Source organism: Eriocheir sinensis, chromosome 54, assembly GCF_024679095.1.
Source record: "Eriocheir sinensis breed Jianghai 21 chromosome 54, ASM2467909v1, whole genome shotgun sequence".
In the NCBI taxonomy this organism is placed as follows: domain Eukaryota; kingdom Metazoa; phylum Arthropoda; class Malacostraca; order Decapoda; family Varunidae; genus Eriocheir; species Eriocheir sinensis.
The window spans coordinates 11,467,617-11,495,173 of NC_066562.1; the positions used below are offsets into that span (position 1 = coordinate 11,467,617).

At 42.8% G+C, this 27,557-nt stretch overlaps 2 protein-coding genes and 2 long non-coding RNA genes across 4 annotated transcripts; 1 reads left to right on the plus strand and 3 right to left on the minus strand.

Moving 5' to 3' along the window:
• Positions 1 to 4,461: 4,461 nt before the first annotated feature.
• Positions 4,462 to 15,615, minus strand: LOC126983805 (H/ACA ribonucleoprotein complex subunit 1-like). Its single transcript, XM_050836925.1, has 6 exons — positions 15,585 to 15,615; positions 12,950 to 13,102; positions 11,572 to 11,612; positions 10,504 to 10,617; positions 8,519 to 8,620; positions 4,462 to 6,539 (listed from the first exon to the last, which is right to left on the minus strand). Exons 2-6 carry the CDS (start codon positions 13,098 to 13,100, stop codon positions 6,018 to 6,020), a joined length of 930 nt encoding a protein of 309 aa, XP_050692882.1. The 5' UTR covers positions 13,101 to 13,102; positions 15,585 to 15,615; the 3' UTR covers positions 4,462 to 6,017.
• Positions 6,556 to 8,403, minus strand: LOC126983807 (uncharacterized). The gene is made up of 3 exons (XR_007736255.1): positions 7,733 to 8,403; positions 7,268 to 7,546; positions 6,556 to 6,992 (listed from the first exon to the last, which is right to left on the minus strand). It is a non-coding gene; the product is annotated as an uncharacterized LOC126983807 (long non-coding RNA).
• LOC126983808 (uncharacterized) lies at positions 8,667 to 9,840 on the minus strand. Its single transcript, XR_007736256.1, has 3 exons — positions 9,390 to 9,840; positions 9,044 to 9,229; positions 8,667 to 8,725 (listed from the first exon to the last, which is right to left on the minus strand). It is a non-coding gene; the product is annotated as an uncharacterized LOC126983808 (long non-coding RNA).
• Positions 15,616 to 17,098: 1,483 nt separating the features above from the next.
• Positions 17,099 to 25,793, plus strand: LOC126983809 (uncharacterized). The gene is made up of 8 exons (XM_050836926.1): positions 17,099 to 17,230; positions 17,979 to 18,199; positions 19,252 to 19,401; positions 19,977 to 20,198; positions 20,591 to 20,813; positions 21,268 to 21,414; positions 22,009 to 22,119; positions 23,792 to 25,793. Exons 2-8 carry the CDS (start codon positions 18,125 to 18,127, stop codon positions 23,881 to 23,883), a joined length of 1,020 nt encoding a protein of 339 aa, XP_050692883.1. The 5' UTR covers positions 17,099 to 17,230; positions 17,979 to 18,124; the 3' UTR covers positions 23,884 to 25,793.
• The last annotated feature ends 1,764 nt before the right edge of the window (positions 25,794 to 27,557 follow it).

Genomic DNA, 27,557 nt, shown 5'->3' on the forward strand with positions numbered 1-27,557 from the left:
AGAAGAAGAAGAAGAGGAAGAAAAAGAAGAAATGATGATAATAAAAAGAATAATGTCTTCTTTGTGAATACTTAAAGATTTATAAGTAATAAGTGTGTGTGTGTGTGTGTGTGTGTGTGTGTGTGTGTGTGTGTGTGTGTGTTATCATAGACCAAGTGCCTTCTGAAGTGCCACTCTAACGTATCCCTTATCTCCTCCTTACACACACAGCAACACAGTCACCATACCCGGACAATGGCACCATAGCAGGACCGTGGCACCATACTAGGGACCATGGCACCATACATGTAATTATTTCTTTTTTTTTTTACAGTAAAGAAAGGAACTGAAAGGAGAAAGTAAATAAAAAAAACACTTTTGCTCCTATGAATTAAAGTATGGTGCCAAGAGAGATCATGGCACCATACCACAACCCATACAGTGTGTCATGGCACCATATTACTTCAAGGGCACCATAGGATTTCTCTAATGACCCTTGACACCATAACTGTCCTAACCTAACCTCTAGTGAAGAATGACACCATACCACCCCCTTACATACCACCATACCTGACCTATAGTGATAAATGGCACCATACCACCCCTTTACATAGCACCATACCTGTCCTATAGTGATAAATGGTACCATACCACCCCCTTACATACCACCATACCTGACCTATAGTGATAAATGGCACCATACCACCCCCTTACATACCACCATACCTGACCTATAGTGATAAATGGCACCATACCACCCCCTTACATACCACCATACCTGACCTATGGTGATAAACGGTACCATACCACCCCCTTACATACCACCATACCTGTCCTATAGTGATAAATGGCACCATACCATCCCCTTACATAGCACCATACCTGACCTATAGTGATAAATGGCACCATACCACCCCCTTACATAGCACCATACCTGTCCTATAGTGATAAATGGCACCATACCACCCCCTTATATACCACCATACCTGTCCTATAGTGATAAATGGCACCATACCATCCCCTTACATACCACCATACCTGACCTATAGTGATAAATGGCACCATACCACCCCCTTACATACCACCATACCTGACCTATGGTGATAAATGGCACCATACCACCCCCTTACATAGCACCATACCTGTCCTATAGTGATAAATGGCACCATACCATCCCCTTACATACCACCATACCTGACCTATAGTGATAAATGGCACCATACCACCCCCTTACATACCACCATACCTGACCTATAGTGATAAATGGCACCATACCACCCCCTTATATACCACCATACCTGTCCTATAGTGATAAATGGCACCATACCACCCCCTTACATACCACCATACCTGTCCTATAGTGATAAATGGCACCATACCACCCCCTTACATACCACCATACCTGACCTATAGTGATAAATGGCACCATACCACCCCCTTATATACCACCATACCTGACCTATAGTGATAAATGGCACCATACCACCCCCTTACATACCACCATACCTGACCTATAGTGATAAATGGCACCATACCATCCCCTTACATACCACCATACCTGACCTATAGTGATAAATGGCACCATACCATCCCCTTACATACCACCATACCTGACCTATAGTGATAAATGGCACCATACCATCCCCTTACATAGCACCATATACCTGTCCTATAGTGATAAATGGCACCATACCATCCCCTTACATAGCACCATACCTGTCCTATAGTGATAAATGGCACCATACCATCCCCGTTACATAGCACCATACCTGACCTATAGTGATAAATGGCACCATACCACCCCTTTACATAGCACCATATCTGTCCTATAGTGATAAACGGTACCATATCGGCCCCTTAACAGTAGTCTATGGTAAATTTTAAATGCAGAAGGGAAGTCACTGTGGATGATTAATAAACGGTAAACGGTAGCACTCACCCGCGGCCCAAGAAAATGATCCCGTCTGCGCGCGTTGACGTCACCCGCGGCGTCATGGTGGTTAAGGTGATTCTTCTTCTTCTTCGTCTCCTTCTTCTTCTTCTTCGTCTTCTTCGTCTTCTTCGTCTTCGTCTCCTTCGTCTTCTTCTTCTTCGTCGTCTTCTCTGTTTCGCTTTTCATCGCTTCTTACGTCCTCCTTGGCCCTTCACACTTCTTCTACACTTCACTACGCACACTTAATTCACTGCGCACACTTTTTTATGTAGCCTTTAGCGTCGTTAGGCTACTTAATACTTTCATTCACCGCCATTGTTTTCTTTTAAATAGTCTTCACCCTAGGCCAGTGGTATTCATTGCGCGGCTCGCGAGCCGCTGGCGGCTCGCAATGACTCAATTCACGGCTCTCGAAAAATATATAAATTAATTAATAAAAAAAATACATAGAAAAATAATTTAATAATTTATCAAGAAAGATATATATTTTCATGAGGTGAGATGGAAGACAAAGTCACAGTAAGCGATAACATTCTAACATCCCTGCCCTAGTCGTACAGAAATCATACGTGTCTACTACGGGAAAACTGATCAGCGACACGTCTACGTAGTTCTAGGCCGCGCGAAATCATACGTGTCTAATACGGGAAACATCAGCGACACGTCTATATATTAATTTAATTAGTTGAGTTACGCTAACTTGCAGTAGCTGCGGCTCTCTAAATCAATGTGTTTAACCAAAGTGGCTCTCTTGCAAAAATTAGTGAATAACACTGCCCTAGGCCAAGAAAACGTTCCTGGTGACGTTTGTTTACCCGCCGCGCCAAGGTGATGCTGCTGCTGCTGATGATCTTGTTGACAGGTCGGAGTTTCTGCCTTTCCAGCACAAACTGAATAATCCTTTTGTTTTAATGACCTCTTACAAACAACACTCCCCTCTTCCTCCCAGCTAAATCTCCTCTTATTTTTCTTGTGTTTCATTGACATAACACTCTTGTGGACTTTGCAGTTTAGTATATATCCAGAAAAAAAGGTTGTATGTTAATTTAATCATCTCGTCATGTATTTCACAAGGCTTTCGTATAAGTTTTGGCCATTTCCAAGAGTAGTTTTATGACCCTGGTGGTAGGGTGACCCTTTCTTTGTACCATGAACCTAAAGAAACACATTTGACAAGGCTTTCGTAGGAGTTTTGGGCATTTCCAGGAGTAGCTTTATTACCCTGGTGGTAGCTAGTGTGACCCTTTCTCTGTACCATGAACCTAAAGAAACACATTTGACAAGGCTTTCGTAGGAGTTTGGGCATTTCAGGAGTAGCTATGACCCTGGTGGTGGTGTGTGACCTTCCTCGATCTGTACCGTGAACCTAAAAAGACACTCATAACCCGATTGACCCCCTCTTTGACCCTTTTGTAACGGTCCGAATGTGAGTGAGCGAAAGGGTATGCAAGTCAGTGAGTAACAGAGTGAGTAAGTGTAAGCGAGTGCGTGAATGAACGAGAGAATGCGAGTAAGTCAGTGAGTGACAGAGTGAGTAAGTGTGAGCGAGTGGGAGCGTGAATGAGTGAAAGAGTGAATGAGTGAGGGAGTGAATAGGTGGCTGAGGAATGTAATTGCGTAAAAGGTTATGAGAAGATAACACGGCGAGCGAATGAGCGAATATATGAACGAGAGTTACTGAAATCCCTCATCTCAAAGCCTCGAACCCCCCAAGAAACCAATAACTAGTTAGTTAGGTAGGTAGGGTTTGATTGTAATGCCGAGAGGGAGTCACGTGAAGAAGGGGGAGGAGCTTAGCGAGGAGCAAAGGCGAGGGCAAGGAGACCCACGGGCCAGTGAGGAGACAAGCACCACTGCAGCAAGTGACAAGCTGGGGAGACGTGTGGAGACGAACACCATTACAGCAAGGAGCGGCAGCGAGAAACCACAGAGAAGCGGGTTGGTCAAAGGTGTGTCCATCTCTCCACTCAGCCCCCAACCCACACACCACCCACGGCCTGCTGTGTGAGGCGGGCTAATCAGGAGACGAGCAGTAGGAAGTAAGAAAGGCAGCGATGGAGTTGAGTGTGAGAGTTGTCCATCTCTCCACTCAGCCCCCCGGAAACCACCACAAACCAACAAGAAGCGGGAAGAGGTCGGGCCCCCAAAGCACTGCCCCAAGCTGCTCTCTACATCACGACGAGCGCCCGCCTCTCCACACCAACCGGCGCCCGTCTGTCCATCACCAGGACCGCCCATTCCCATCGTGGACGTCCCCTGCCGAGCCCGACGCTCACGCCAGCTCTGCCTCTCCTCCTCCAGCAACTAGAGTTAAGCATTGAGTATTCCCCAAATCTCCCTTGTGCCGGTAGCTAGTTAGATTAGAGGCATACAGCCTGTCGGTGTCGTTTTTAGTACTCTGCTAACCTTTGAAAATTAAACCAAATACATATTTATATAAAACTTTACTGTGTTATCATGTGGAGCCCGTTTTCCCGCTCATTTGAGATTACTGAACACTTACACACGCCCCCCCCCCCCCCTAGTACATTATCACCATCCAGTTAATAAATATTGTCTAAAGTGGTTCACACGGAAATCCTCCCACCTTCCATAATTAATCGCACAAGAAGTAACGCCCTTCTGGTCACAAACCTCGGAACGAGTGTTCACTTGTCCTGAGGCCTTATCTATCATCCGGGACCAGCGCTCGGGAATGTAGATGACTACCACGCTGCCACATACCATCACGACCATAGTGGTCGTCAAAAAGGGATGTAGCGACACCCATAAACACAAGAAGACAAGAGATAGAAAAAGAACGCGACACCAGGAGTAGCTATGACCCTGGTGGTGGTGTGACCCTTCCTCGATCTGTACCGTGAACCTTAAGACACTCCTTATAACCCGATTGACCCCCTCTTTGACCCTTTGAAATGGTTGACATGAGAAATAAAGTGTCCTGTAATACCAGGTTAAATAGATTAGCTGATGTTTGCCCGGCTAAAATGAAGGTTGAAGTAATGAGTTTTAGGAAGGAAATGCAAGGAAAAACGTGACATACCAACTGTAGATTTATTGAAACTACAAATAATTATGTATATATTTATGAGATTATATGAGCAATTATGTTTCCTTAAGAGAATATGAGAATTCATTTCCTTATGACACACACAAAGAAAAAAAACATGCCTTAACAATTGTAGATTTATTTAAACTACAAATAATTATGTATATATTTGAGATTATATGAGCAATTATGTTTCCTTAAGAGAATGAGAATTCCTTTCCTTATGACACACACACACACACACACACACACACACACCAGAAAAAAAATGACTTGCCAATTGTAGATTTATTTAAACTGCAAATAATTACGTATATATTTATGAGATTATGAGTAATTATATTTCCTTATGAAAGAATGAGAATAGCTTTCCTCATGACACACACACACACACACACACACACACACACACACACACACACACACACACACACACACACACACACCAGAAAAAAAAACATGACTTACCAATTGTAGATTTATTTAAACTGCAAATAATTATGTATATATTTGAGATGAGTAATTATATTTCCTTATGAAAGAATATGAGAATAGCTTTCCTTATGACACCCACACACACACCAAAAAAATACTTACATGAACTTTATATCTGTGTGTATATATGAAAATAAATGCGTCCTTATAATTCTTTTTGACACACACACACAAACTTAAATGAGAATAAATGTTTCCTTATAATTCTTTTTAAAACACACACACACACACACACACCTCTTACCCCCCCCTCAGCATCTCTACTTCTTTTTCCTAGTCTTCTTTGCCGCCTCCCTCCTCCTCCTCCTCCTCTTCCTCCTTGTCCTTCTGCGCCTCCTCCTCCTCCTCCTCCTACTCTTCTTCCTTATTCAATGAAGTAATAAATTATTCCTCCTCCTCCTCCTTGTTCAATTAAGTAATAAACATCTCCCACAATGAATCTTCCTCCTCCTCCTCTTACTCTTCTTCCTTATTCAATTGAGTAAATTTTTCTTCCTCGACTTCCAAGCTTTTTTCCTCCTTTTTCTAACTTGTCCTTTTGCTCCACCCTGTCCTCCTGGTTCACCATCCTCCTGGTTCACCCTGTCCTCCTGGTTCACCCTGTTCTGCTGGTTCACCCTGTTCTCCTGGTTCACCCTGTTCTCCTGGTTCACCCTGTTCTCCTGGTTCACCCTGTTTTGCTGGTTCACCCTGTTCTGCTGGTTCACCCTGTCCTGGTTCACCCTGTTCTGCTGGTTCACCCTGTTCTGCTGGTTCACCCTGTTTTGCTGGTTCACCCTGTTTTGCTGGTTCACCCTGTTCTGCTGGTTCACCCTGTTCTGCTGGTTCACCCTGTTCTGCTGGTTCACCCTGTTTTGCTGGTTCACCCTGTTTTGCTGGTTCACCCTGTTCTGCTGGTTCACCCTGTCCTGGTTCACCCTGTTCTGCTAGTTCACCCTGTTCTGCTGGTTCACCCTGTCCTGGTTCACCCTGTTTTGCTGGTCCTGCCCCGCCCCAGCCTTTACCCCGCCCCCTACCCCGCCCCAGGCCATCCTTTGGCAGGAACAGGTGCAAGGGCAGCAGCTTGGCAGGGTTGATGTAGATCTGAGAAGGGGAAGAAAAATAAGAAACTGGTGAATGGAAGTGTGTGTGATAATGATGATGGTGAATGACAAGTGATAATGATGATGCATAATGACAATGATAATAAAAAGATGACTGGAAATATGTGATAATGAGAAGAGTAACAATAATAATAAGAGTGAATGACAAGTGATTCCTGGAAACAGTGCTCAGAAGGGAAAGACCCTGTTGTTTGGACATGTGAAGAGAGCAGGGGAGGATACAGTGCTGGGAGTTTTAGTAGAGGACCTGGAAACAGTGCTCAGAAGGGAAAGACTTCGATGGTTTGGACATGTGAAGAGAGCAGGGGAGGATACAGTGCTGGGAGTTTTAGTAGAGGACCTGGAAACAGTGCTCAGAAGGGAAAGACTTCGATGGTTTGGACATGTGAAGAGAGCAGGGGAGGATACAGTGCTGGGAGTTTTAATAGAGGACCTGGAAACAGTGCTCAGAAGGGAAAGACTCTGATGGTTTGGACATGTGAAGAGCGCAGGGGAGGATACAGTGCTGGGAGTTTTAGTAGAGGACCTGGAAACAGTGCTCAGAAGGGAAAGACTTCGATGGTTTGGACATTAAAGAGAGCAGGGGAGGATACAGTGCTGGGAGTTTTAATAGAGGACCTGGAAACAGTGCTCAGAAGGGAAAGACTCTGATGGTTTGGACATGTGAAGAGAGCAGGGGAGGATACAGTGCTGGGAGTTTTAGAGGACCTGGAAACAGTGCTCAGAAGGGAAAGACTCTGATGGTTTGGACATGTGAAGAGAGCAGGGGAGGATACAGTGCTGGGAGTTTTGGTAGAGGACCTGGAAACAGTGCTCAGAAGGGAAAGACTCTGATGGTTTGGACATGTGAAGAGAGCAGGGGAGGATACAGTGCTGGGAGTTTTAGTAGAGGACCTGGAAACAGTGCTCAGAAGGGAAAGACTTCGATGGTTTGGACATGTGAAGAGAGCAGGGGAGGATACAGTGCTGGGAGTTTTAGTAGAGGACCTGGAAACAGTGCTCAGAAGGGAAAGACTTCGATGGTTTGGACATGTGAAGAGCGCAGGGGAGGATACAGTGCTGGGGGTTTTAATAGAGGACCTGGAAACAGTGCTCAGAAGGGAAAGACACTGATGGTTTGGACATGTGAAGAGAGCAGGGGAGGATACAGTGCTGGGAGTTTTGGTAGAGGACCTGGAAACAGTGCTCAGAAGGGAAAGACTCCAGTGGTTTGGACATGTGAAGAGAGCAGGGGAGGATACAGTGCTGGGAGTTGTGGAGAGATTAGAGGTAAAAGGAAGGAGACCAGTTGGTTGACCTAGGATAACATGGAGAAGGTGTATACAGGAAGACTTGGCATTGATGGGATTGGATGAGCATCAGGCAGAAGACCGTAGAATGGAGGAGAAAGAGAGCAGGGGAGGATACAGTGCTGGAAGTTGTGGAGAGACTGGAGGTAGAAGGAAGGAGACAAGTTGGTAGCCCTAGGATAACGTGGAGGTGTATATAGAAAGACTTGGCATTGATGGGATTGGATGAGCATCAGGCAGAAGACAGAGCAGAATGGAGGAGAGCCATCTAGCATCCAACCGCTCAGGAAGACTCAAAATGGACCTTGAACGAAATGCTGAATGACTAGTGATAATGATGATGCTTAATGATGAGAGTAATAACAAAATGGACAGGAAAATGATGTTAAGCAATAGACAGTAATAATGATAATAAAGTAGAAGGTAAGGAAGAAAAAATAAATAAAATGGAAAGAAATGAAAAACAAAGAAATACTAAATGGAAGGAGAGATGACATAATAATAATAATAATAATAATAATAATAATAATAATAATAATAATAATAATAATGTGGAGGTAATTAAAGAAAGAAAAAAAAATGGAAGGAAATGAGAGAAAAAAAAGTAACCTTACACACACACACACACACACACGCACACACACACACACACACACACACACACACACACCTTAAAGTGCTTTTCAAATAAGGAAGCTGCAAGTCCCTTGGTCAGTTTAACGGACACAAACTTCTGCGTCGGGCTGCCAAAGATCTCATCCACTTGGCCAATCTGTCGGGTAGTAGTAGTAGTAGTAGTAGTAGTGTAGACCTATAGAAACTGTTTTGGGTTTTGTTAGGTTAAGTTTTGGGTATCTTCAAACATGATAGCCAGCACCTTATGGTATAGATCAACAAAGAATGACCTCACTTTGTTGTATAGAAAGTCTCATTAGTAAGGAACCATATATGAATTTTCTGAGTCAAGACCTATTGTACCTGTTTTGGGTTTTGTTAGGTTAAGTTTAGGGTATCTTCAAACACATGATAGCCAGCCCCTTATGGTGTAAATCAACAAAGAATGACTTTACTTTGTTTTATAGAAAGTCTCATTAGTAAGGAAGCATATATGAATTTCCTGAGTCAAGACCTATTGTAACTGTTTTGGGTTTTGTTAGGTTAAGTTTAGGGTCTCTTCAAACACGATAGCCAGCACCTTATGGTATAGATCAACAAAGAATGACCTCACTTTGTTGTATAAAAAGTCTCATTAGTAAGGAAGCATATATGAATTTTCTGAGTCAAGACCTATTGTAACTGTTTTGGGTTTTGTAAGGTTAAGTTTTGGGTATCTTCAAACACGATAGCCAGCACCTTATGGTATAAATCAACAAAGAATGACCTCACTTTGTTGTATAGAAAGTCTCATTAGTAAGGAAGCATATATGAATTTTCTGAGTCAAGACCTATTGTAACTTTTTTTGGTTTTGTTAGTTTAAGTTTAGTGGATCTTCAAACACAAGATAGACAGCACATTATGGTATAAATCAACAAAGAATGACCTCACTTTGTTGTATAGAAAGTCTCATTAGTAAGGAAGCATATATGAATTTTCTGAGTCAAGACCTATTGTAACTGTTTTGGGTTTTGTTAGGTTAAGTTTAGGGTATCTTCAAACACATGATAGCCAGCCCCTTATGGTGTAAATCAACAAAGAATGACTTTACTTTGTTTTATAGAAAGTCTCATTAGTAAGGAAGCATTTATGAATTTTCTGAGTCAAGACCTATTGTAACTGTTTTGGGTTTTGTTAGGTTAAGTTTTGGGTATCTTCAAACACATGATAGCCAGCCCCTTATGGTATAAATCAACAAAGAATGACCTCACTTTGTTGTATAGAAAGTCTCATTAGTAAGGAAGCATATATGAATTTTCTGAGTCAAGACCTATAGTAACTGTTTTGGGTTTTCTAAGGTTAAGTTTAGGGTATCTTCAAACACATGATAGCCAGCCCCTTATGGTGTAAATCAACAAAGAATGACTTTACTGTTTTATAGAAACTCTCATTAGTAAGGAAGCATATATGAATTTCCTGAGTCAAGACCTATAGTAACTGTTTTGGGTTTTGTTAGGTTAAGTTTAGGGTGTCTTCAAACACATGATAGCCAGCACCTTATGGTATAAATCAACAAAGAACGACCTCACTTTGTTGTATAGAAAGTCTCATTAGTAAGGAAGCATATATGAATTTTCTGAGTCAAGACCTATAGTAACTGTTTTGGGTTTTATTAGGTCAGGTTAGGTCATTCAGTAGACTCAGACATTCACTAACAGCACCCTAAAACTGATGTCTAAAGAGGCAAAAATAACCTCAGCCTAAAAAATAAGTTAACATTTCTTTCAGCAACCTCTTCTGATTATTTTTTGGGGAGCAGCGAGTAGCGGGCTTTTTTTTATTATTGTTTCCTTTTTTGTGTGTGTGGCCTTGAGCTGTCTCCTTTCTTGTAAAAAATAAATAAATAATAAATAAATAAATAAATAAATAAATAAATAAATCCCAAAGTCATCACTGCAATTTTTTTTTCATTTCTCAAGTTCCCGAAAGTTTCCCATTCTAAGTTTACTTGGATACCCCCCCCCCCCCCCACACACACACACACACGCACACACACACACCTGTATCTTGTTCTCCATGTAGATTGGTGCGTTGAAGTGCGGAACATCCACATGGGTCACTTTGCAAACCAGGTCGTTCTGACACGAGTGCATGACCTCCCCATACTCCCAGACCTGTGGGTGGGAGCTGGGGTGAGCGAGGAGGGCAGACACTATACACCGCTCCTTCAGAAGCCTCCTAGCACCCAAGACACGGAGGAAAATAAAATAAAAGAGAATGTGAGTGGGGGAGGGGGAAAATGAGTGAGAGGGAGAGTTAGGAAGGGGAGGAGAGACAGGGAGAGGGACATGGAAAGTGCCGGAGAAGTAGAAAGAGGATGAGATAATATAGAAGATTGTAGAAATGGGGGACAAAGTTAGCTGTGGTGCCTACGAGCAAGGTGGCTAGCGAGCCCCGGACACCTGTAGTACACCAGACATGGGGTGATTACTTATGTTATGTAATAAATTACGATTACTTCATATTTTCACGATTACGATTACAATAAAATTGGGTGTGATCGATTACAATTACGATTACATGATGTGTTAATCGTGATTACAGGGAGGACTGAAAGGTGAACTTGCAAATTTCCTACACATGTACCATACTAAATAATTAATGGGTTGAATTACTACAGATATTGAGAGTACATACTTGTGTACGAGAAACTATTAACTAAAACTTTGCTAATGTAATCGCAAAAGTAATCACCATTAGGATTACTTAACAAAAAACAAGACGGTAATTGATTATGATTATGATTACTTGAAAAACTGTAATCGATTTTAATTGATTACGATTACAGATTACGATTACCCCATGTCTGCTGTGCACACCTCTAATTACCGCTAGTTATACAGGTAGCTAAGTGTGGTGCACAGGTGTGGGAGATGTGTACTACTACTACTACAATTCTGCTATTACCACTACCACTACTACTACTACTACCACTACTACTAGTACTACTGCTCTGAGGGTTCCTGCAAAACAAAACAAAAATAATGAATAAATAAAAAATAATAATAATAATAATTGCAATAAGTATCAGTATACATTAACAAATTCTACTTTTTTCCGTCCCTCACCTCGTCTGGGGGTCCCTCGACGCGTCTGCCACGGTGGAAACCTATTGGCAAAATGAACGGTGAAAATTGAAGGAACTTTCTTTTTTTTACGGCACAGGAATCAACTCTAGGGGTGGGGGGGGAGCCCGCTATCTGTCAATCCCACAAAGAGAAAAGTACAGAGTGGCCAAAAGAGAGGTCAATTTTGGATGCTCTCCCCTGGAAAGAAGTCAAGTCATAGGCAGGAGGAAATACAGGTGAAGGAAGGCTGTTACAGAATTTACCAGTGAAGGGGATGAAAGAATGGAGATGCTGGTTAACTCTTCAATAAGGGGTTTGGACAGTATAGGGATGAAAGAATGGAGATGTTGGTTAACTCTTGCATAAGGGGTTTGGACAGTATAAGGATGAGAGAATGGAGATGCTGGTTAACTCTTGAATAAGGGGTTTGGACAGTATAGAGATGAGAGAATGGAGATGCTGGTTAACTCTTGCATAAGGGGTTTGGACAGTATAAGGATGAGAGAATGGAGATGCTGGTTAACTCTTGAATAAGGGGTTTGGACAGTATAGAGATGAAAGAATGGAGATGTTGGTTAACTCTTGCATAAGGGGTTTGGACAGTATAAGGATGAGAGAATGGAGATGCTGGTTAACTCTTCAATAAGGGGTTTGGACAGTATAGGGATGAAAGAATGGAGATGCTGGTTAACTCGTGCATAAGGGGTTTGGACAGTATAAGGATGAAAGAATGGAGATGCTGGTTAACTCTTGCATAAGGGGTTTGGACAGTATAGGGATGAGAGAATGGAGATGCTGGTTAACTCTTGCATAAGGGGTTTGGACAGTAAAGGGATGAAAGAATGGAGATGCTGGTTAACTCTTGCATAAGGGGTTTGGACAGTATAGGAATGAAAGAATGGAGATGCTGGTTAACTCTTGCATAAGGGGTTTGAACAGTATAAGGATGAATGGAGATGCTGGTTAACTCTTGCATAAGGGGTTTGGACAGTATAGGGATGAGAGAATGGAGATGCTGGTTAACTCTTGCATAAGGGGTTTGGACAGTATAGGGATGAGAGAATGGAGATGCTGGTTAACTCTTGCATAAGGGATTTGGACAGTATAGGGATGAGCTAGATTTTTGTGTGATAAAAGAAATCAGGAAATCTGTAGATAAAAATAATTTATGATTAATGAACTTGTACTTTATATATACATAGAGAAATAAAGACACAATTAAGTAAGAGAATTAGTTATATGGATTACCACCACTTGATGGAGAGAATTATGGAAGATAAAGAAATTTAATCAAGAAAACAAAAAATAAAATGAAGAAAAATAGGTAGAGAAAAAATAAGGAAAAGAATAACTGATTACAATGGACGACCCGACTCACGTCCTCGCCTTCTTCCTCCTCGGCCTCCACCTCCTCGGCCTCCACCTCCTTGGCCTCCACCTCCTCGGCCTCCACCTCCTCGGCCTCCACCTCCACGGCCTCCACCTCCTCGGCCTCCACCTCTGCCTCGCCACTGTCCTCGGAAAGCCATGGCTGCCGGGGGGAAGGGGAGAGTTAGCCTGAGGTCATCAATGCCACCTGGAGCCATTACGAGTCCACCAAAGTACAAAGGCTTTTTTCCAACACCTTCCACCTCCTTTTTTGACCTTAATTAAGCAAGAAAAGATGGCGCCACTATAAAAAAATACACTTGCCTGTGCCATGATGGGCCGGGGCTGACTACTATCCAGTCCCCTCAAGAAAGCCTATCAGTGCTACAGGCTGGCACGTAAAAAAATATAAATAAATAAATAAATAAATAAAAAATTGACACTCACCACCATGTAAAATGTCTAGGAGTCCACCCAAGAGATAACACCAGTGCCCAACTTTTTTTATTTCGGGCGAAAACACTAATGCTGAAGGGAAAAATTGCATCAACAACCGTCATAAATGTTTGCAAATTTCATCCTTCGGTTAATCTAGCTAACTACAGCTTCTCATACACACACACACACACACACACACAAAAAAAAAAAAAAAAAAACAGCATGCAGAGGGCACACACAGCATACTTCATTTGCTTCACATCTGTTAACCCGGTAGCAGCGAAGGGTCAAATCTGTGGCTTTATCGTGTAGCAGCGAAGGGTCAAATCTGTGGCTTTATCGTGTAGCAGCGACGGGACAAATTTTTGCCATGATATAAACCCCAAAATACAAGATGCATAAACTGATCACAAATGCTTTGATATATATTTTGAAATGGTTTGAGTGTGTGATGATTTTTTCCTCATTTTTCTTGCTTAGAGGGACCATTAAGAAACATGATCCCCACTGCTACTGGGTTAAGGTTTTGCTCAGCTCAGTGAAGGAACAGGGTGTAAGTATGTGCAAACAGGTGCATGGCTCCCCAATGCAAGCTCCAGCCAGAATCAGAACTATATGCTGCCGGACCTCAGAAAAATATAGATTTCTAACATACATATTCATAATCACCATCTTTTCTCATTTATACAGAATACTGAAGGTTGACAGTGGATGGTTGTAAGCTAATACTGAAGAGGGGGAATTAAATGGTATCAATTTTTGTGTTTCAGGATTGAAAGGCTTCAAGGGCTGTATTACTAAACATTTTGCCGCCCAAGTACACATATTTGACAAGGCTTTCGTAGGAGTTTGGGGCATTTCCAGGAGTAGTTTTATGACCCTGGTGGTAGTGTGACCCTTCATCTGTACCATGAACTTAAAGAAACACTCATTAGAACTCAACTGATCCCCTCTTTGATCTTTAGAAATACTGATGTGAGAAGCGAGTATGTCTTTTAATACCCACCCAAGTATACAAGAATTGTCTTTACTAAGGCAGACTCGATCCCGGAAAGAACGCAGCAGTGACCCTCTAGATCCTACTAAGTACACCTAGTAAGTAAATATAAGTAACAGCCTAATTAAAACATTGTGCATGAAATATTCGAGGGTCATAATTGAAAGATGGAAGCCATGCAGGATGTAACTTTTAATGTCCCATGCAATTGAGAGGTCAGCTTGAAAGGTCAGGTCAGCTTAAATGTTACCTTCAATTAAAACACTTTGAGCATGAAATATTGCAAGGTCATGACTGAAAGATGGAAGCCGTGCAAGATTTAAGTTTCAGCCTCCCGTGCAATTGAAAGAGGTCAGCTTGAAAGGTCAGGTCAGCTTATATGTTAATTACCTATTCATGGACACACACTAAAAGGCTGCCAACAAATTAACCATCGAGGAAAGAGAAGCAGAGAAAGAAAAAGGAAAAATACTTGTAATTAAGACATTTTGTGGAATTCGAAACCCCAAGATGGAAGCCACAAAGAATATGTTTAAATTAAGCTCCCGTGCAATTCCAGTAGGTAAGCTTCATTATTTAAAGAAGAGAAGCAGAGAAAGAAAAAGGAAAAATACTTATAATTAAGACATTTTGTGGAATTCCAAACCCCAAGATGGAAGCCACAAAGAATATGTTTTAATTAAGCTCCCGTGCAATTCCAGTAGGTAAGCTTCATTATTTAAAAAAAAGAGAAGCAGAGAAAGAAAAAGGAAAAATACTGGTAATTAAGACATTTTGCGGAATTCGAAACCCCAAGATGGAAGCCACAAAGAATATATACGTTTTAATTAAGCTCCCGTGCAATTCCAGTAGGTAAGCTTTATTATTTAAGCGTATATGTTACCTTCAGTTTACCTGGTGACGCTGTGGAGACTTAGCCGTGAATACAGTGAGGAAAACACACTTAAAATACAGTAATTACAAGGGAGTCTCACCGCCCACAAGGTACAGAAGCCGGACCGGACCACGTGTTGCAGGCAGCTTCCTCAGTTCCTCGTCTTCTCTCAAAAAATATATGTTTTAATTAAGCTCCCGTGCAATTCCAGGAGGTAAGCTTCACTACTTAAGCGTATATGTTACCTTCAGTTTACCTGGTGACGATGTGGAGACTTAGCCGTGAATACAGTGAGGAAAACACACTTAAAATACAGTAATTACAAGGGAGTCTCACCGCCCACAAGGTACAGAAGCCGGACCACGTGTTGCAGCTCTCAAAAAATATATGTTCTAATTAAGCTCCCGTGCAATTCCAGTAGGTAAGCTTCACTACTTAAGCGTATATGTTACCTTCAGTTTACCTGGTGACGCTGCGGAGACTTAGCCTTGAGTACAGTGAGGAAAACACACTTAAAATACAGTAATTACAAGGGAGTCTCACCGCCCTCAAGGTACAGAAGCCGGACCACGTGTTGCAGGCACCTTCCTCTTCCTCCTCCTCCTCTTCTTCTTCCTCCTCTTCTTCGTCTCCTCCTCTTCGTATCTCCAAAAAGGAAACAGAAAGAAGAAGAATTGTAAAGGTAATATTAATTAAGGGTGTTCCACTTCACTACGGACACTTATAAATACTTCACTACGCACTTCACTGCGCACATTTTTAAATACGTCATTACGCACACTTTTAAATACTTCACTATGCACACTTTTAAATACTTCACTACACACACTTATACGCTTCACTACGCACACTTTACACTTTACTACGCACATTTTACACTTTTCACTCCGGGCCAGGGTTATACTACTACTACTACTACTACTACTTCTACTACTACTACTACTACTACTACTACTACTACTACTACTAATGCCTAATACAGTTTTAATTCGCCCAAACAGTTCATTGGAAACACTTTGGAAACACTTTGGAAACACTTTGGAAACAGATAGGGTAAAAATGGGTACCTTGTTTCAATACACACAACCATATAACAGATTTTTAATAGCGTTTTTTTTATTAAATGGTAAAATTAAACCTTTTTTTACATAGAGGAGGAAAGAAGAGATGAAATAAAAAAAAATACTGGTCAATGATTCCTCTTAAGTAACATGATCTTGCTCAGTAATGATGCAAATAATAATAATAATGATAATAATAATAATAATAATAATAATAATAATAATAATAATGATAATAATGATAATAACAATAACAAACATGGCAACTCCTCTAGTCCATTGCTGTTATTAACTCATATCTACCAAGATTCACACAATTCCACACCTCGAAACTCATCCTACAGACACAATGTAAACTTGCTAACAAAAGACCATGATAAAAATACTAAATAAATTAACAAAACACTCAAATAACAGCGAATACTAATAGAAAACAATAGACCACTGGCAACTCCTCCCCTCTTGTTGACAGCACCGTTACCAGATTGTCGTACTTGGAGTTTTGTTTCTGACCACAAACAAATACCACAAAGATACCGATATGCATTTATAATTAGTGTTAAAATCGGGTCTCTTTTTGCAATATCCATGGGCCAGAAACCGATAAATACAATGTTATGCTGCATACGATAATCTAGTAACATTGGGTGACAGCTATTAGGGATTTGGGGATGCTGGTTAACTCTTGCATAAAGGTTTTGGACAGTATAGGGATGAGAGAATAGAGATGCACTACACTTAAATACTTCTCCACACTTAAATACTTCACTACAGTAAATTCTAATAGAAAACAATAGACCGCTGGCAACTCCCCCTTGTTGACAGCTGTGAGGGAGGGCGGCAAGGGAGGGAGTGTGTGGCTGCTGCTCGTCCCTTATTTCCTGCTTTTTCCCGCCTTATTCCTGCAGTTCCTAGAGGGAGGTCAGTATGGCAGGTAGAGGGATCCTTCAGGACTCTAATGATACTAACTGGAGCCGTGATAAGCGTGTTAGATAAGAGATATGAGGGAAAACATAGGAGGGTGTGGAGGGAGACAGGAAGGCGGGTGTAGTTGTCAGTTCAGAAATATTTACATTATTCATTATTTTCCTTCTTATCCAAACAGATCCTACAGTGAGGTCAGTATGGCAGGTAGAGGGATCCTTCTGGCCCATAATGACACTAACTGGATCCTTAATAAGCGTGTTAATTAAGAGATATGAGGAAAAATATAGGAGGGTGTGGAGGGAGGAAGAGGAAGTCGGGTACAGTTGTTAGTTGAGAAATATTTACATTATTCATTATTTTCCTTCTTATCCAAACAGATCCTACAGTGAGGTCAGTATGGCAGGTAGAGGGATCCTTCTGGCCCATAATGACACTAACTGGATCCTTAATAAGCGTGTTAATTAAGAGATATGAGGAAAAATATAGGAGGGTGTGGAGGGAGGAAGAGGAACTCTGTTAAGAAATATTTACGTTTTCATTATTTTCCTTCTTATCCAAACAGATCCTACAGTGAGGTCAGAATGGCAGGTAGAGGGATCCTTCTGGCCCATAATGACACTAACTGGATCCTTAATAAGCATGTTAATTAAGAGATGTGAGGGAAAATATCGAAGAGTGTGGAAGGTGAGAGTAAAAACCAATGTTAATATTTGCTTTTACTCATTCTTGACTCATCCCTCAGAGCCATGGCCATGCAATGAGTGGCGGCTGGCTGTGGTGATGGTGGTGGTGGTGGCGGCCGAGGAGAGCAGAGCCAGTGAGCCGTGAGGAGCCGTACAGGAGCCGCAGAGAGGAGCGAGAGAGAGGGAGGAAGCTGCCACCACACAGATGGAAGGGGAAGGGAAGGTGCGATTTTTGCCTCAGAAGAGCAACTCGCCGACCTGCTGCGCCTTCCATCCCAAGGTGCGTTAGGGTGAGGTCATATCCTACCTGGTGCGTTAGTGTGAGGTCATATTCTACCTGGTGCGTTAGTCTGTGGTCAATATCCTACCTGGTGCGTTAGGGTGAGGTCATATCCTACCTGGTGCGTTAGTCTGTGTGGTCATATTCTACCTGGTGCGTTAGGGTGAGGTCATATCCTACCCGGTGCATTAGGGTGAGGTCATATCCTACCTGGTGCGTTAGTGTGAGGTCATATTCTACCTGGTGCATTAGTCTGTGGTCAATATCCTACCTGGTGCGTTAGGGTGAGGTCATATTCTACCTGGTGCGTTAGTCTGTGGTCAATATCCTACCTGGTGCGGTAGGGTGAGGTCATATTCTACCTGGTGCGTTAGTCTGTGTGGTCATATCCTACCTGGTGCATTAGTCTGTGTGGTCATATCCTACCTGGTGCATTAGTCTGTGTGGTCATATCCTACCTGGTGCGTTAGTCTGTGTGGTCATATCCTACCTGTACTTACCTATTTGTAATATGCAGGGCCTGAGGTCAAGCTGGGTCAGTCTTGTCTTGTCTCCCAATCTACATTTATCCAGCATTTTTTATATTTTAAGGTCACTGCCTGAGTTCGAGTTAGGTCAGTCCAGTCTCCCAATCTATATTGCCCAGCATTTTATTATTATTTTAAGGTCACTGCCTGAGGTCGAGTTAGGTCAGTCCAGTCTCCCAATCTACATTTATCCAGCATTTTATTATTATTTTAAGGTCACTGCCTGAGGTCAAGTTGGGTCAGTCCTGTCTCCCAATCTATATTTGTCCAGCATTGTTTTATTTTAAGGTTGCTGCCTAAGGTCATGCTGGGTCAGTCCAGTCTCCCAATCTACATTTATCCAGCATTTTATTATTATTTTAAGGTCACTGCCTGAGGTCAAGCTGGGCCAGTTCCTCTAATGTAGTCTCGTATGGCAGGCTTCATGTGTCACTGTATATTTGTATTGTGTCACTGTACCATCATAAGTTATTACGTACACCATTACTGTTATCGGCATCACTTAATCTCCTTCCCCCCCCACAGGACCGGTATGCCTTTGCGTTCGGCGGCAGCGAGGGTGAGGTCAGCCTGGTGAGTGCCCTGCGTGGCGAGGTGGTCCGCTCGGTGGCCCTGGGAACCCTCAACCTTGCCCGGGCTATCAACGCACTTGCCTTCTCCCCCGATGGCACAAAGGTAAGGGACTGATTAACCCCTCCGCTGCGATTGGCATGGATTTCGCCTTCACTGGTAGCCTGGTAACTTCCTCCCAGGCCTTTCTCTGCCTCTGTGGTGGATAGTGACCCATGTTAATAACTCCTTGACTGGATTTCCTACCAGAAGACCTCACCAAGCTACAGGAGTGGAACAAAAAGTGGCTGCTACAGTTTAATGAGAAAAAATGTAAAGCCCTGCAGCTTCGGAGGGGATATCCAGCACACCTATACCACATGGGAAACACTCCACTATCCACCACAGGGGCAGAGAAGGACCTGGGAGTGTATGTTACCAGGCTACCAGTGAAGGGATATCCAGCACACCTATACCACATGGGAAACACTCCACTATCCACCACAGAGGCAGAGAAGGACCTGGGAGTGTATGTTACCAGGCTACCAGTGAGGGTGAAATCCATGCCAATAGCAGCGGGCAGGTTAAGCAAGTTGTTCTCTCATACAATTCCTGAGTTAATTTTTTCTTATATATATTTTTGGATTCTAGTTTAGCTTATCCTTGACATCTCCTCCCCCTCCCCCTCCCTACCCCCCCAGGCCATCAGTTCCTCAGTGTCCCGCAAGGTGGTATTAATGGACGTGGAGCGCGGGGCGACCCTCCTCGCCTACGACAACTGTGCCAGCCCCCAGGAGTCGCCCCGTCAGCCCCTCGCAACCCACCCCGCCCTGCCCCACCTGGCCGCCTGCCCTGCCGTGAATGGCCGGGGCATAACGCTGCTGGACCTGAGGATGCCGCTGCCCCTGGACTTTATTTATGATGTGAGTGCTGGCGGAGTGCTATGGGGTGCGGGTTTTTCGTCGTTGATTTTTTTTTTTTTTTCGGGATTTTTTTTTCCGAGTTCCGTCTTTTTTTCCGAGTTTCATTTTTTTTTTCTGAGTTCCGATTTTTTTTCATTTTTTTTTTTTTTTTTTTTTTTTTTTTTTCCTTATTCCACATCTTTATCCTCTCTTTCCTTTCTTCCTTTCCTTCTTCTCCCTCTCATCTCTCTCTCTCTCTCTCTCTCTCTCTCTCTCTCTCTCTCTCTCTCTCTCTCTCCTTATTCCTCATCTTTATCCTCTCTTTCCCTTCTTCCTTTCCTTCTCTCTCTCTCTCACACACTCTCTCGCTCGCTCTCTCGCTCTCTCGCTCTAAAACACCTCCCTTCCGACAGATTCACGAGGATACCATTCATGACCTCCTCTTCCTCGACGGGTCATGGCCTTGGGGGTCAGGCAAAGCGGTGCTGCTCTCAGGGTCGGGCACGGGGGAGGTCAAGGTCACGGGGCTCGATGGGCGGCCGGTGTGCTCGTTCTCGACCCATGCACCCGTGACCTTGCTTCACCCGTCACCCGATAAGTTCAATACTAATACGGCGCTTTTGAACGGCTACCCAAGTGAGTGTTTTTATTATTGTTGTTATTATTATTATTATTATTATTATTATTATTATTATTATTATTATTATTATTATTATTATTGTTGTTGTTGTTATTGTTATTTCTCTTCCTCTCCTAAATCATTCTCTTCTCCTCCTCCTCCTCCTCCTCCTCTCATTTCTCTTCCTTCCCTCCATTCTTCTTTTTCCTCCTCCTCCTCTTACCATTTCTCTTTCTCCTTTCCTCCATCCTTCTTTTTTTCTCTTCCTTCCCTCTATCCTTCCTTTTCCTCCTCCTCCTCTCATTTCTCTTTCTTCCCTCCATTCTTCTTTTTTCTCCTCCTCCTCCTCCTCCCATTTCTCTCCCATCCCTCCGCCCTTACTTCCCATATCTCATTTTTCCCTTCCTTCCTTCCTTCCTTTCTTCTCTCCACCACCTCCTCCCTCCCCTCATCCCTTCCTTCTCTCCCCAGGTGTGATGTTGGTCAGCTCAGGGGAGGGGCTGGTGTGCTGGGGGGTGGGGCGGAAGCCGTGGAAGTGGGAGGCGGATCGCATCCACCCGGCGCGCGTCAGTCGGATGAAGTACACGGAAAGTGGAGGGATTCTGTACACGGCCCAGGGTAAGTGTGTGTGTGTGTGTGTGTGTGTGTGTGTGTGTGTGTGTGCATGTGTGTGTGTGCGCCTGGTAACATAGGGGCCCAGGTCTTTCTCTGCCTCTGTGGTGGAACGAAGTTGTAGAATTTAGACTGACATTGACCATTGAGGAAAAGACTGAAGATTTCTACATTGCATGTTAGAAAAGTTAATGTTTAAGGGCTTAGAGAATACAGGATGAGAAACAACAAGTAGAATTTAGACTGACATTGACCATTGAGGAAAAATACTGAAGATTTCTATGTTGCATGTTAAGATAGGAAATGTTTAAGGGCTTAGAGAACAGGGTGAGAAACAACTAGTAGAATTTAGACTGACATTGACCATTGAGGAAAAATACTGAAGATTTCTACGCTGCATGTTGAAATAGGAAATGTTTAAGGACTTAGAGAAAACCTTGAAGTACATGTTACCAGGCTTACAGTGAGGGTGAAATCCGTGCCAATCTCAGCGACGGGCGTGTCAAGCAAGTCCTACATTCATACATTTTACCAAGTTTATTTTTTCTCATATATATTTTGGTTCTAATCCGATCCCTCTAATCAATCCCACCCCCACAGGTCCATCAGTCCACCGCCACCGTCGCTATCCGGACCACCATCAACCGCTGGGCCAGGTGTACTCCCACAGCGCACCCATCCTGGACCTGGACCTGTCCCCTCACAACGAATGTATCCTTGACAGCGCTGGGGTCAGGGGAGGCTAGTCTGGGCTGTCAGTGAGGGCCGAGGGAGGTGGGAGGCTGGGTTCGTTTTTTGGTTGAGTGGTTTGTATCTTAAGGGCACTGGGGGTCAGAGGAGGGCTAAGCAGGGCTGTCTGTAAGGGCCAAGGGAGGGGGGAGGCTTGGTTCGGTTGTTGGTTGGGTGGTTGGTTTCTTAGGGGCACTGGGGGTCAGGGGAGGGCTAGGCAGGGCTGTCTGTAAGGGCCAAGGGAGGTGGGAGGCTGGGTTCAGTTATCGGTTGAGTGGTTGCTTTCTTAAGGACACTGGGGGTCAGAGGAGGGCTAGGCCGGGCTTTTTGTAAGGGCGGTTGGAGGGGGTAGGCTGGGTCTGGTTGTCGGTTGAGTGGTTGGTTTCTTAAGGACACAGGTGGTCAGAGGAGGGCTAGGCAGGGCTGTCTGTGAGGGCCAAGGGAGGGGGCAGGCTTGGTTTGGTTGTTGGTTGAGTGTTTGGTTTCTTAGGGGCACTGGGGGTCAGGGGAGGGCTAGGCAGGGCTGTTTGTAAGGGCGGGTGGAGGGGGGAGGCTGGGTTCGGTTGTTGGTTGAGTTGTTGTTTTCTTGTTGGCCTTGTTTGGTGAGAGGGTAAGGTCAGATTGAGTTAGGTTGGGTGTGGTTGTCGCCCAAAACACCTATTTAACAAGGCTTTCGTAGGTGTTTTGGGCATTTCCAGTAGTAGTTTCATGACCCTGGTGGTAGTGTGACCCTTCCTCTGTACCATGAACTTACAGAAACACTCATTTTACAAGGCTTTTGTAGGAGTTGTGTGCATTTCCAGGAGTAGCTTTATGACCCTGGTGGTAGTGTGACCCTCCTCTGTACCACGAACCTAAAGAAACACTCATTTGACAAGGCTTTTGTAGGAGTTGTGTGCATTTCCAGGAGTAGCTTTATGACCCTGGTGGTAGTGTGACCCTCCTCTGTACCATGAACCTAAAGAAACACTCATTTGACAAGGCTTTTGTAGGAGTTGTGTGCATTTCCAGGAGTAGTTTTATGACCCTGGTGGTAGTGTGACCCTTCCTCTGTACCATGAACCTCAAGAAACACTCATTAGAACCTGACTGACCCCCTCTTTGACCTTCAGAAACAGCTGACGTGGGAAGCGAAAATGTCTTATAGTACCACAGAGCATGTCAGTATGTCCAATCCCTCATCTTTCTATCCTACAGTGACCTGACAATGACCCCCTGATGATGCTGATGGTTAAGTAAGAAGTAATTATGTGTCGGGTCAACTGGTCATAGGGCTAATGGGATGGAGGTCAGGTCAGGTCAGTGTGTCATCCTCCTCATCTCTCTCTCTCCCACAGTGATCCGATAATGACTTGATAATGATGTTGAACTAAGATTAAGTAATTTTGTGTCAGGTCAGCTGGTCATGGGATGGAGGTCAGGTCAGTGTGTCCTCATTTCTCTCTCCCACAGTGACCCGATAATGACTTTTGATAATGATGTTGAACTAAGATTAAGTAATTTTGCGTCGGGTCAGCTGGTCATGGGATGGAGGTCAGGTCATTGTGTCCTTCTCATTTCTCTTTCTCCCTCAGTGACCTGACAATGACCCCCTCGATGACGCTGGTGATGGAGATGAAACAAGAATTGACCTTTTCCTTAACCAGCCTGTCAGATCTCATCACAGCATCCCAGGACAGCAGCATTGGTCTGCTCCACCTGGGGGCCCCCAACCATGGGTGGACTCAGAGGTGCGAGTTTACCTGAGCGGATGTGGATGTGGATGTGAAGTGGATGAGGGTTGGGTGTGGGTGGGTGCATGAATGGGTGTGAATGGATGAGTGAGTGTGGGTGGATGACAGAATGAGTGGTTTTGTCTTTTTCTCTTTTATGTGGATGAGTAAATAAGTCTGAGTGGATGAGGGACTAGGCATGAGTGTATGAGTGTGGGTGGATGACAGAATGAGTGGTTTTGTCTTTCTTTTTTATGTGGATGAATGAATAAGTGGATAAGTATAGGTGGATGAGGGACTGGGTGTGGGTGGGTGAGTGTATGAGTGGTTTTGTCTTTTTCTTTTTTACATGGATGAGTAAATAAGTGGATAAGTTTAGGTGGATGAGTGAATTGGTGTAGGTGGATGAGTGAATGGGTGTCAATGGATGAGAGAACAAGTCAATTTTCATTATCTTTTTATGTGGATGAATGAATAAGTGGATGAGTGGATGAGGAGGTGGATTTTACTGAAGTGAGTCAAGCGTTTTATTTGTTTTAATGTCACACTCATCCTCTTAGTGTGTGTGTGTGTGTGTGTGTGTGTGTGTGTGTGTGCGTACAAATCCACAGTGCATTCTAGTTGTATACAAAACCGTGTGTGTGTGTGTGTGTGTGTGTGTGTGTGTGTGTGTGCGCGTGCTTACAAATCCACCGCAATGCATTCTAGTTGTGTACAAAACCATGTGTGTGCGTGCGTGTGTGTGTGTGTGTGTTCCTATCTTCAATGTTTTCCTGTCTTCTGTTATTATCATTTACCATTATCATCATTATTATTATTATCATTATCATTCTACTGTTGGCCCGTAAGACATCTAAGGTTTTGGCGATGGAAACAACAGCATTTATTTTATATTTTATTTTATTTTATTTTATTTTATTTATTTTTTGTCCACATACTTCTTTGGAAATGCCCTGCGAGACCCATTTTCGGCTGTACGGGAGTTTCAACGCTGAGCTCCTGAATGTACTGAGCAGAGGAATCGCTTTGAGCACAACAGCTGTCAGGAAATGGAATAAAACACCCCATTTTCAGCTGTACGAGAGATTGAACGCTGAGCTCCTGAGTGTACTGAGCAGAGGAATCGCTTTGAGCACAACAGGAAATGGAATAAAACACCCCATTTTCAGCTATATAGGAGTTTGAACGCTGAGCTCCTGAATGTACTGTGCAGAGGAATCATTTACTGAGCACAAGGGCTGTCAGGAAATGGAATTAGACACTCATTTTCAGTTATACGGGAGTTTGAACGCTGAGCTCTTGAATGTACTGAGCAGAGGAATTGTTTACTGAGCACAACAGCTGTCAGGAAATCAAATTAGACACTCATTTTCAGTTATACGGGAGTTTGAACGCTGAGCTCCAGAATGTACTGAGCAGAGAAATAGTTTACTGAGCACAACAGCTGTCAGGAAATGGAATCTGACACTCATTTTCAGTTATACGGGAGTTTGAACGCTGAGCTCTTGAATGTACTGAGCAGAGGAATCGCTTTGAGCACAACAGGAAATGGAATAAAACACCCCATTTTCAGCTATATAGGAGTTTGAACGCTGAGCTCTTGAATGTACTGTGCAGAGGAATTGTTTACTGAGCACAACAGCTGTCAGGAAATGGAATCTGACACTCCCTCCCTCATTCCTTCCCTCATAAACTCTTCACAAATTCATTTTCCCCCGTTCTCATCACGTGTCCAAACCATCCCAGTACTGTGATTATGAGGAAGAGAAAATGAGTGAAAATGAGAGAGAGAATGGAGATAATGAGGAAGGGAAACTGAGGGAGGACTGTGATTATGAGGAAGAGAGAAAATGAGTGAAAATGAGAGAGAGAATGGAGATAATGAGGAAGGGAAACTGACTGTGATTATGAGGAAGAGAGAAAATGAGTGAAAATGAGAGAGAATGGAGATAATGAGGAAGGGAAACTGAGGGAGGACTGTGATTATGAGGAAGAGAGAAAATGAGTGAAAATGAGAGAGAGAATGGAGATAATGAGGAAGGGAAACTGACTGTGATTATGAGGAAGAGAGAAAATGAGTGAAAATGAGAGAGAATGGAGATAATGAGGAAGGGAAACTGAGGGAGGACTGTGATTATGAGGAAGAGAGAAAATGAGTGAAAATGAGAGAGAATGGAGATAATGAGGAAGGGAAACTGTGATTATGAGGAAGAGAGAAAATGAGTGAAAATGAGAGAGAATGGAGATAATGAGGAAGGGAAACTGAGGGAGGACTGTGATTATGAGGAAGAGAGAAAATGAGTGAAAATGAGAGAGAATGGAGATAATGAGGAAGGGAAACTGACTGATTATGAGGAAGAGAGAAAATGAGTGAAAATGAGAGAGGACAAAAGTATATTAGATGATTTTTATATAAAGAAACGCACAAACCTCTTGGCCAACAGTTTTATTATTATTATTTTTATTATTATTATTATTATTATTGTTGTTGTTTTTATGGTAATTTAATGTGATTTTTTTTATAATCTTTGTACATACACCTGGTTTTTATTTCTTATTTTTTATATATATAAGTCTTGGCATTTTTAGAATAAGGGTAGGTTTCTCTCTCTCTCTCTCTCTCTCTCTCTCTCTCTCTCTCTCTCTCTCATAGTGACATTTTAAAGCACATTAAATTTTACATTGTTTTTCCTTAATTAATACAACAAATTAATTCCATATATATATTAAGAAACATATAGATTATTTTTTTTCTCCCTCATTTCCAAGTCAATATCATTCCACATTTTTACTTTCCATTTTCCATTTCATTCCATTTTCTATTCCCTTTTTGAACTCATTCCATTTTCTATTTCCCATTTTTTTCTTTAATTTTTCTTTAATTTTAGTGGAGGATTTCTTGTGGTGTTTGTTTGTTTGTTTGTTTTGTTGTCTTATTATCTATATTTGGTGTGTGTGTGTGTGTGTGTGTGTGTGTGTGTGTGTGTGTGTGTGTGTGTGTGAATATGATACACACTATCACTGAAGCAATAAGAGAGAGAGAGAGAGAGAGAGAGAGAGAGAGAGAGAGAGAGAGAGAGAGAGAGCACCAAATTTTGTACCAGAAATAGATAGTTTGTATAATAAAAAATATGCCAAAAAAAAATACATCTGGATTTCTTTTCACTCCCCTCTAAGTTAATACAAGAAGATAAACCCAATATATTTTTTTTGTGATGTGCCTATCTGTTTTATATACGGTTTTTATTAATGGGTTATGTTATTTTCTCCACTAATACCTTATGGGGAGAGAAACTGTGATCGTCAGGTCAGGAGGTCATATAAGACATTTTGCCACCCAAGAACACATTTGACAAGGCTTTCGTAGGAGTTCTGGGCATTTCCAGTAGTGGTTATATGGCCCTGGTGGTAGTTTGACCCTTCCTCTGTACCATGAGCCCAAAGAAATACTCATTTGACAAGGCTTTCGTAGGAGTTCTGGGCATTTCCAGTAGTGGTTATATGGCCCTGGTGGTAGTTTGACCTTTCCTCTGTACCATGAGCCCAAAGAAATACTCATTTGACAAGGCTTTCGTAGGAGTTGTGGGCATTTCCAGGAGTAGGTTTATGGCCCTGGTGGTAGTTTGACCCTTCCTCTGTACCATGAACCCAAAGAAACACTTATTTGACAAGGCTTTCGCAGGAGTTGTGGGCATTTCCATTTGTGGT

Coding starts and splice junctions, on each gene's coding strand:
- LOC126983805 (XM_050836925.1), bottom strand. CDS start 13,100: ATGGCTTTCCGAGGACAGTGGCGAGGCAGAGGTGGAGGCCGAGGAGGT. Junction 8,621..10,503: donor ACATGGAGAACAAGATACAG/GTGTGTGTGTGT, acceptor ACTACCCGACAG/ATTGGCCAAGTGGATGAGAT. Junction 6,540..8,518: donor TATTTGAAAAGCACTTTAAG/GTGTGTGTGTGT, acceptor TCCCCTTCTCAG/ATCTACATCAACCCTGCCAA.
- LOC126983809 (XM_050836926.1), top strand. CDS start 18,125: ATGGAAGGGGAAGGGAAGGTGCGATTTTTGCCTCAGAAGAGCAACTCG. Junction 19,402..19,976: donor TCTCCCCCGATGGCACAAAG/GTAAGGGACTGA, acceptor CTACCCCCCCAG/GCCATCAGTTCCTCAGTGTC. Junction 22,120..23,791: donor CCTGTCCCCTCACAACGAAT/GTATCCTTGACA, acceptor CCAGCCTGTCAG/ATCTCATCACAGCATCCCAG.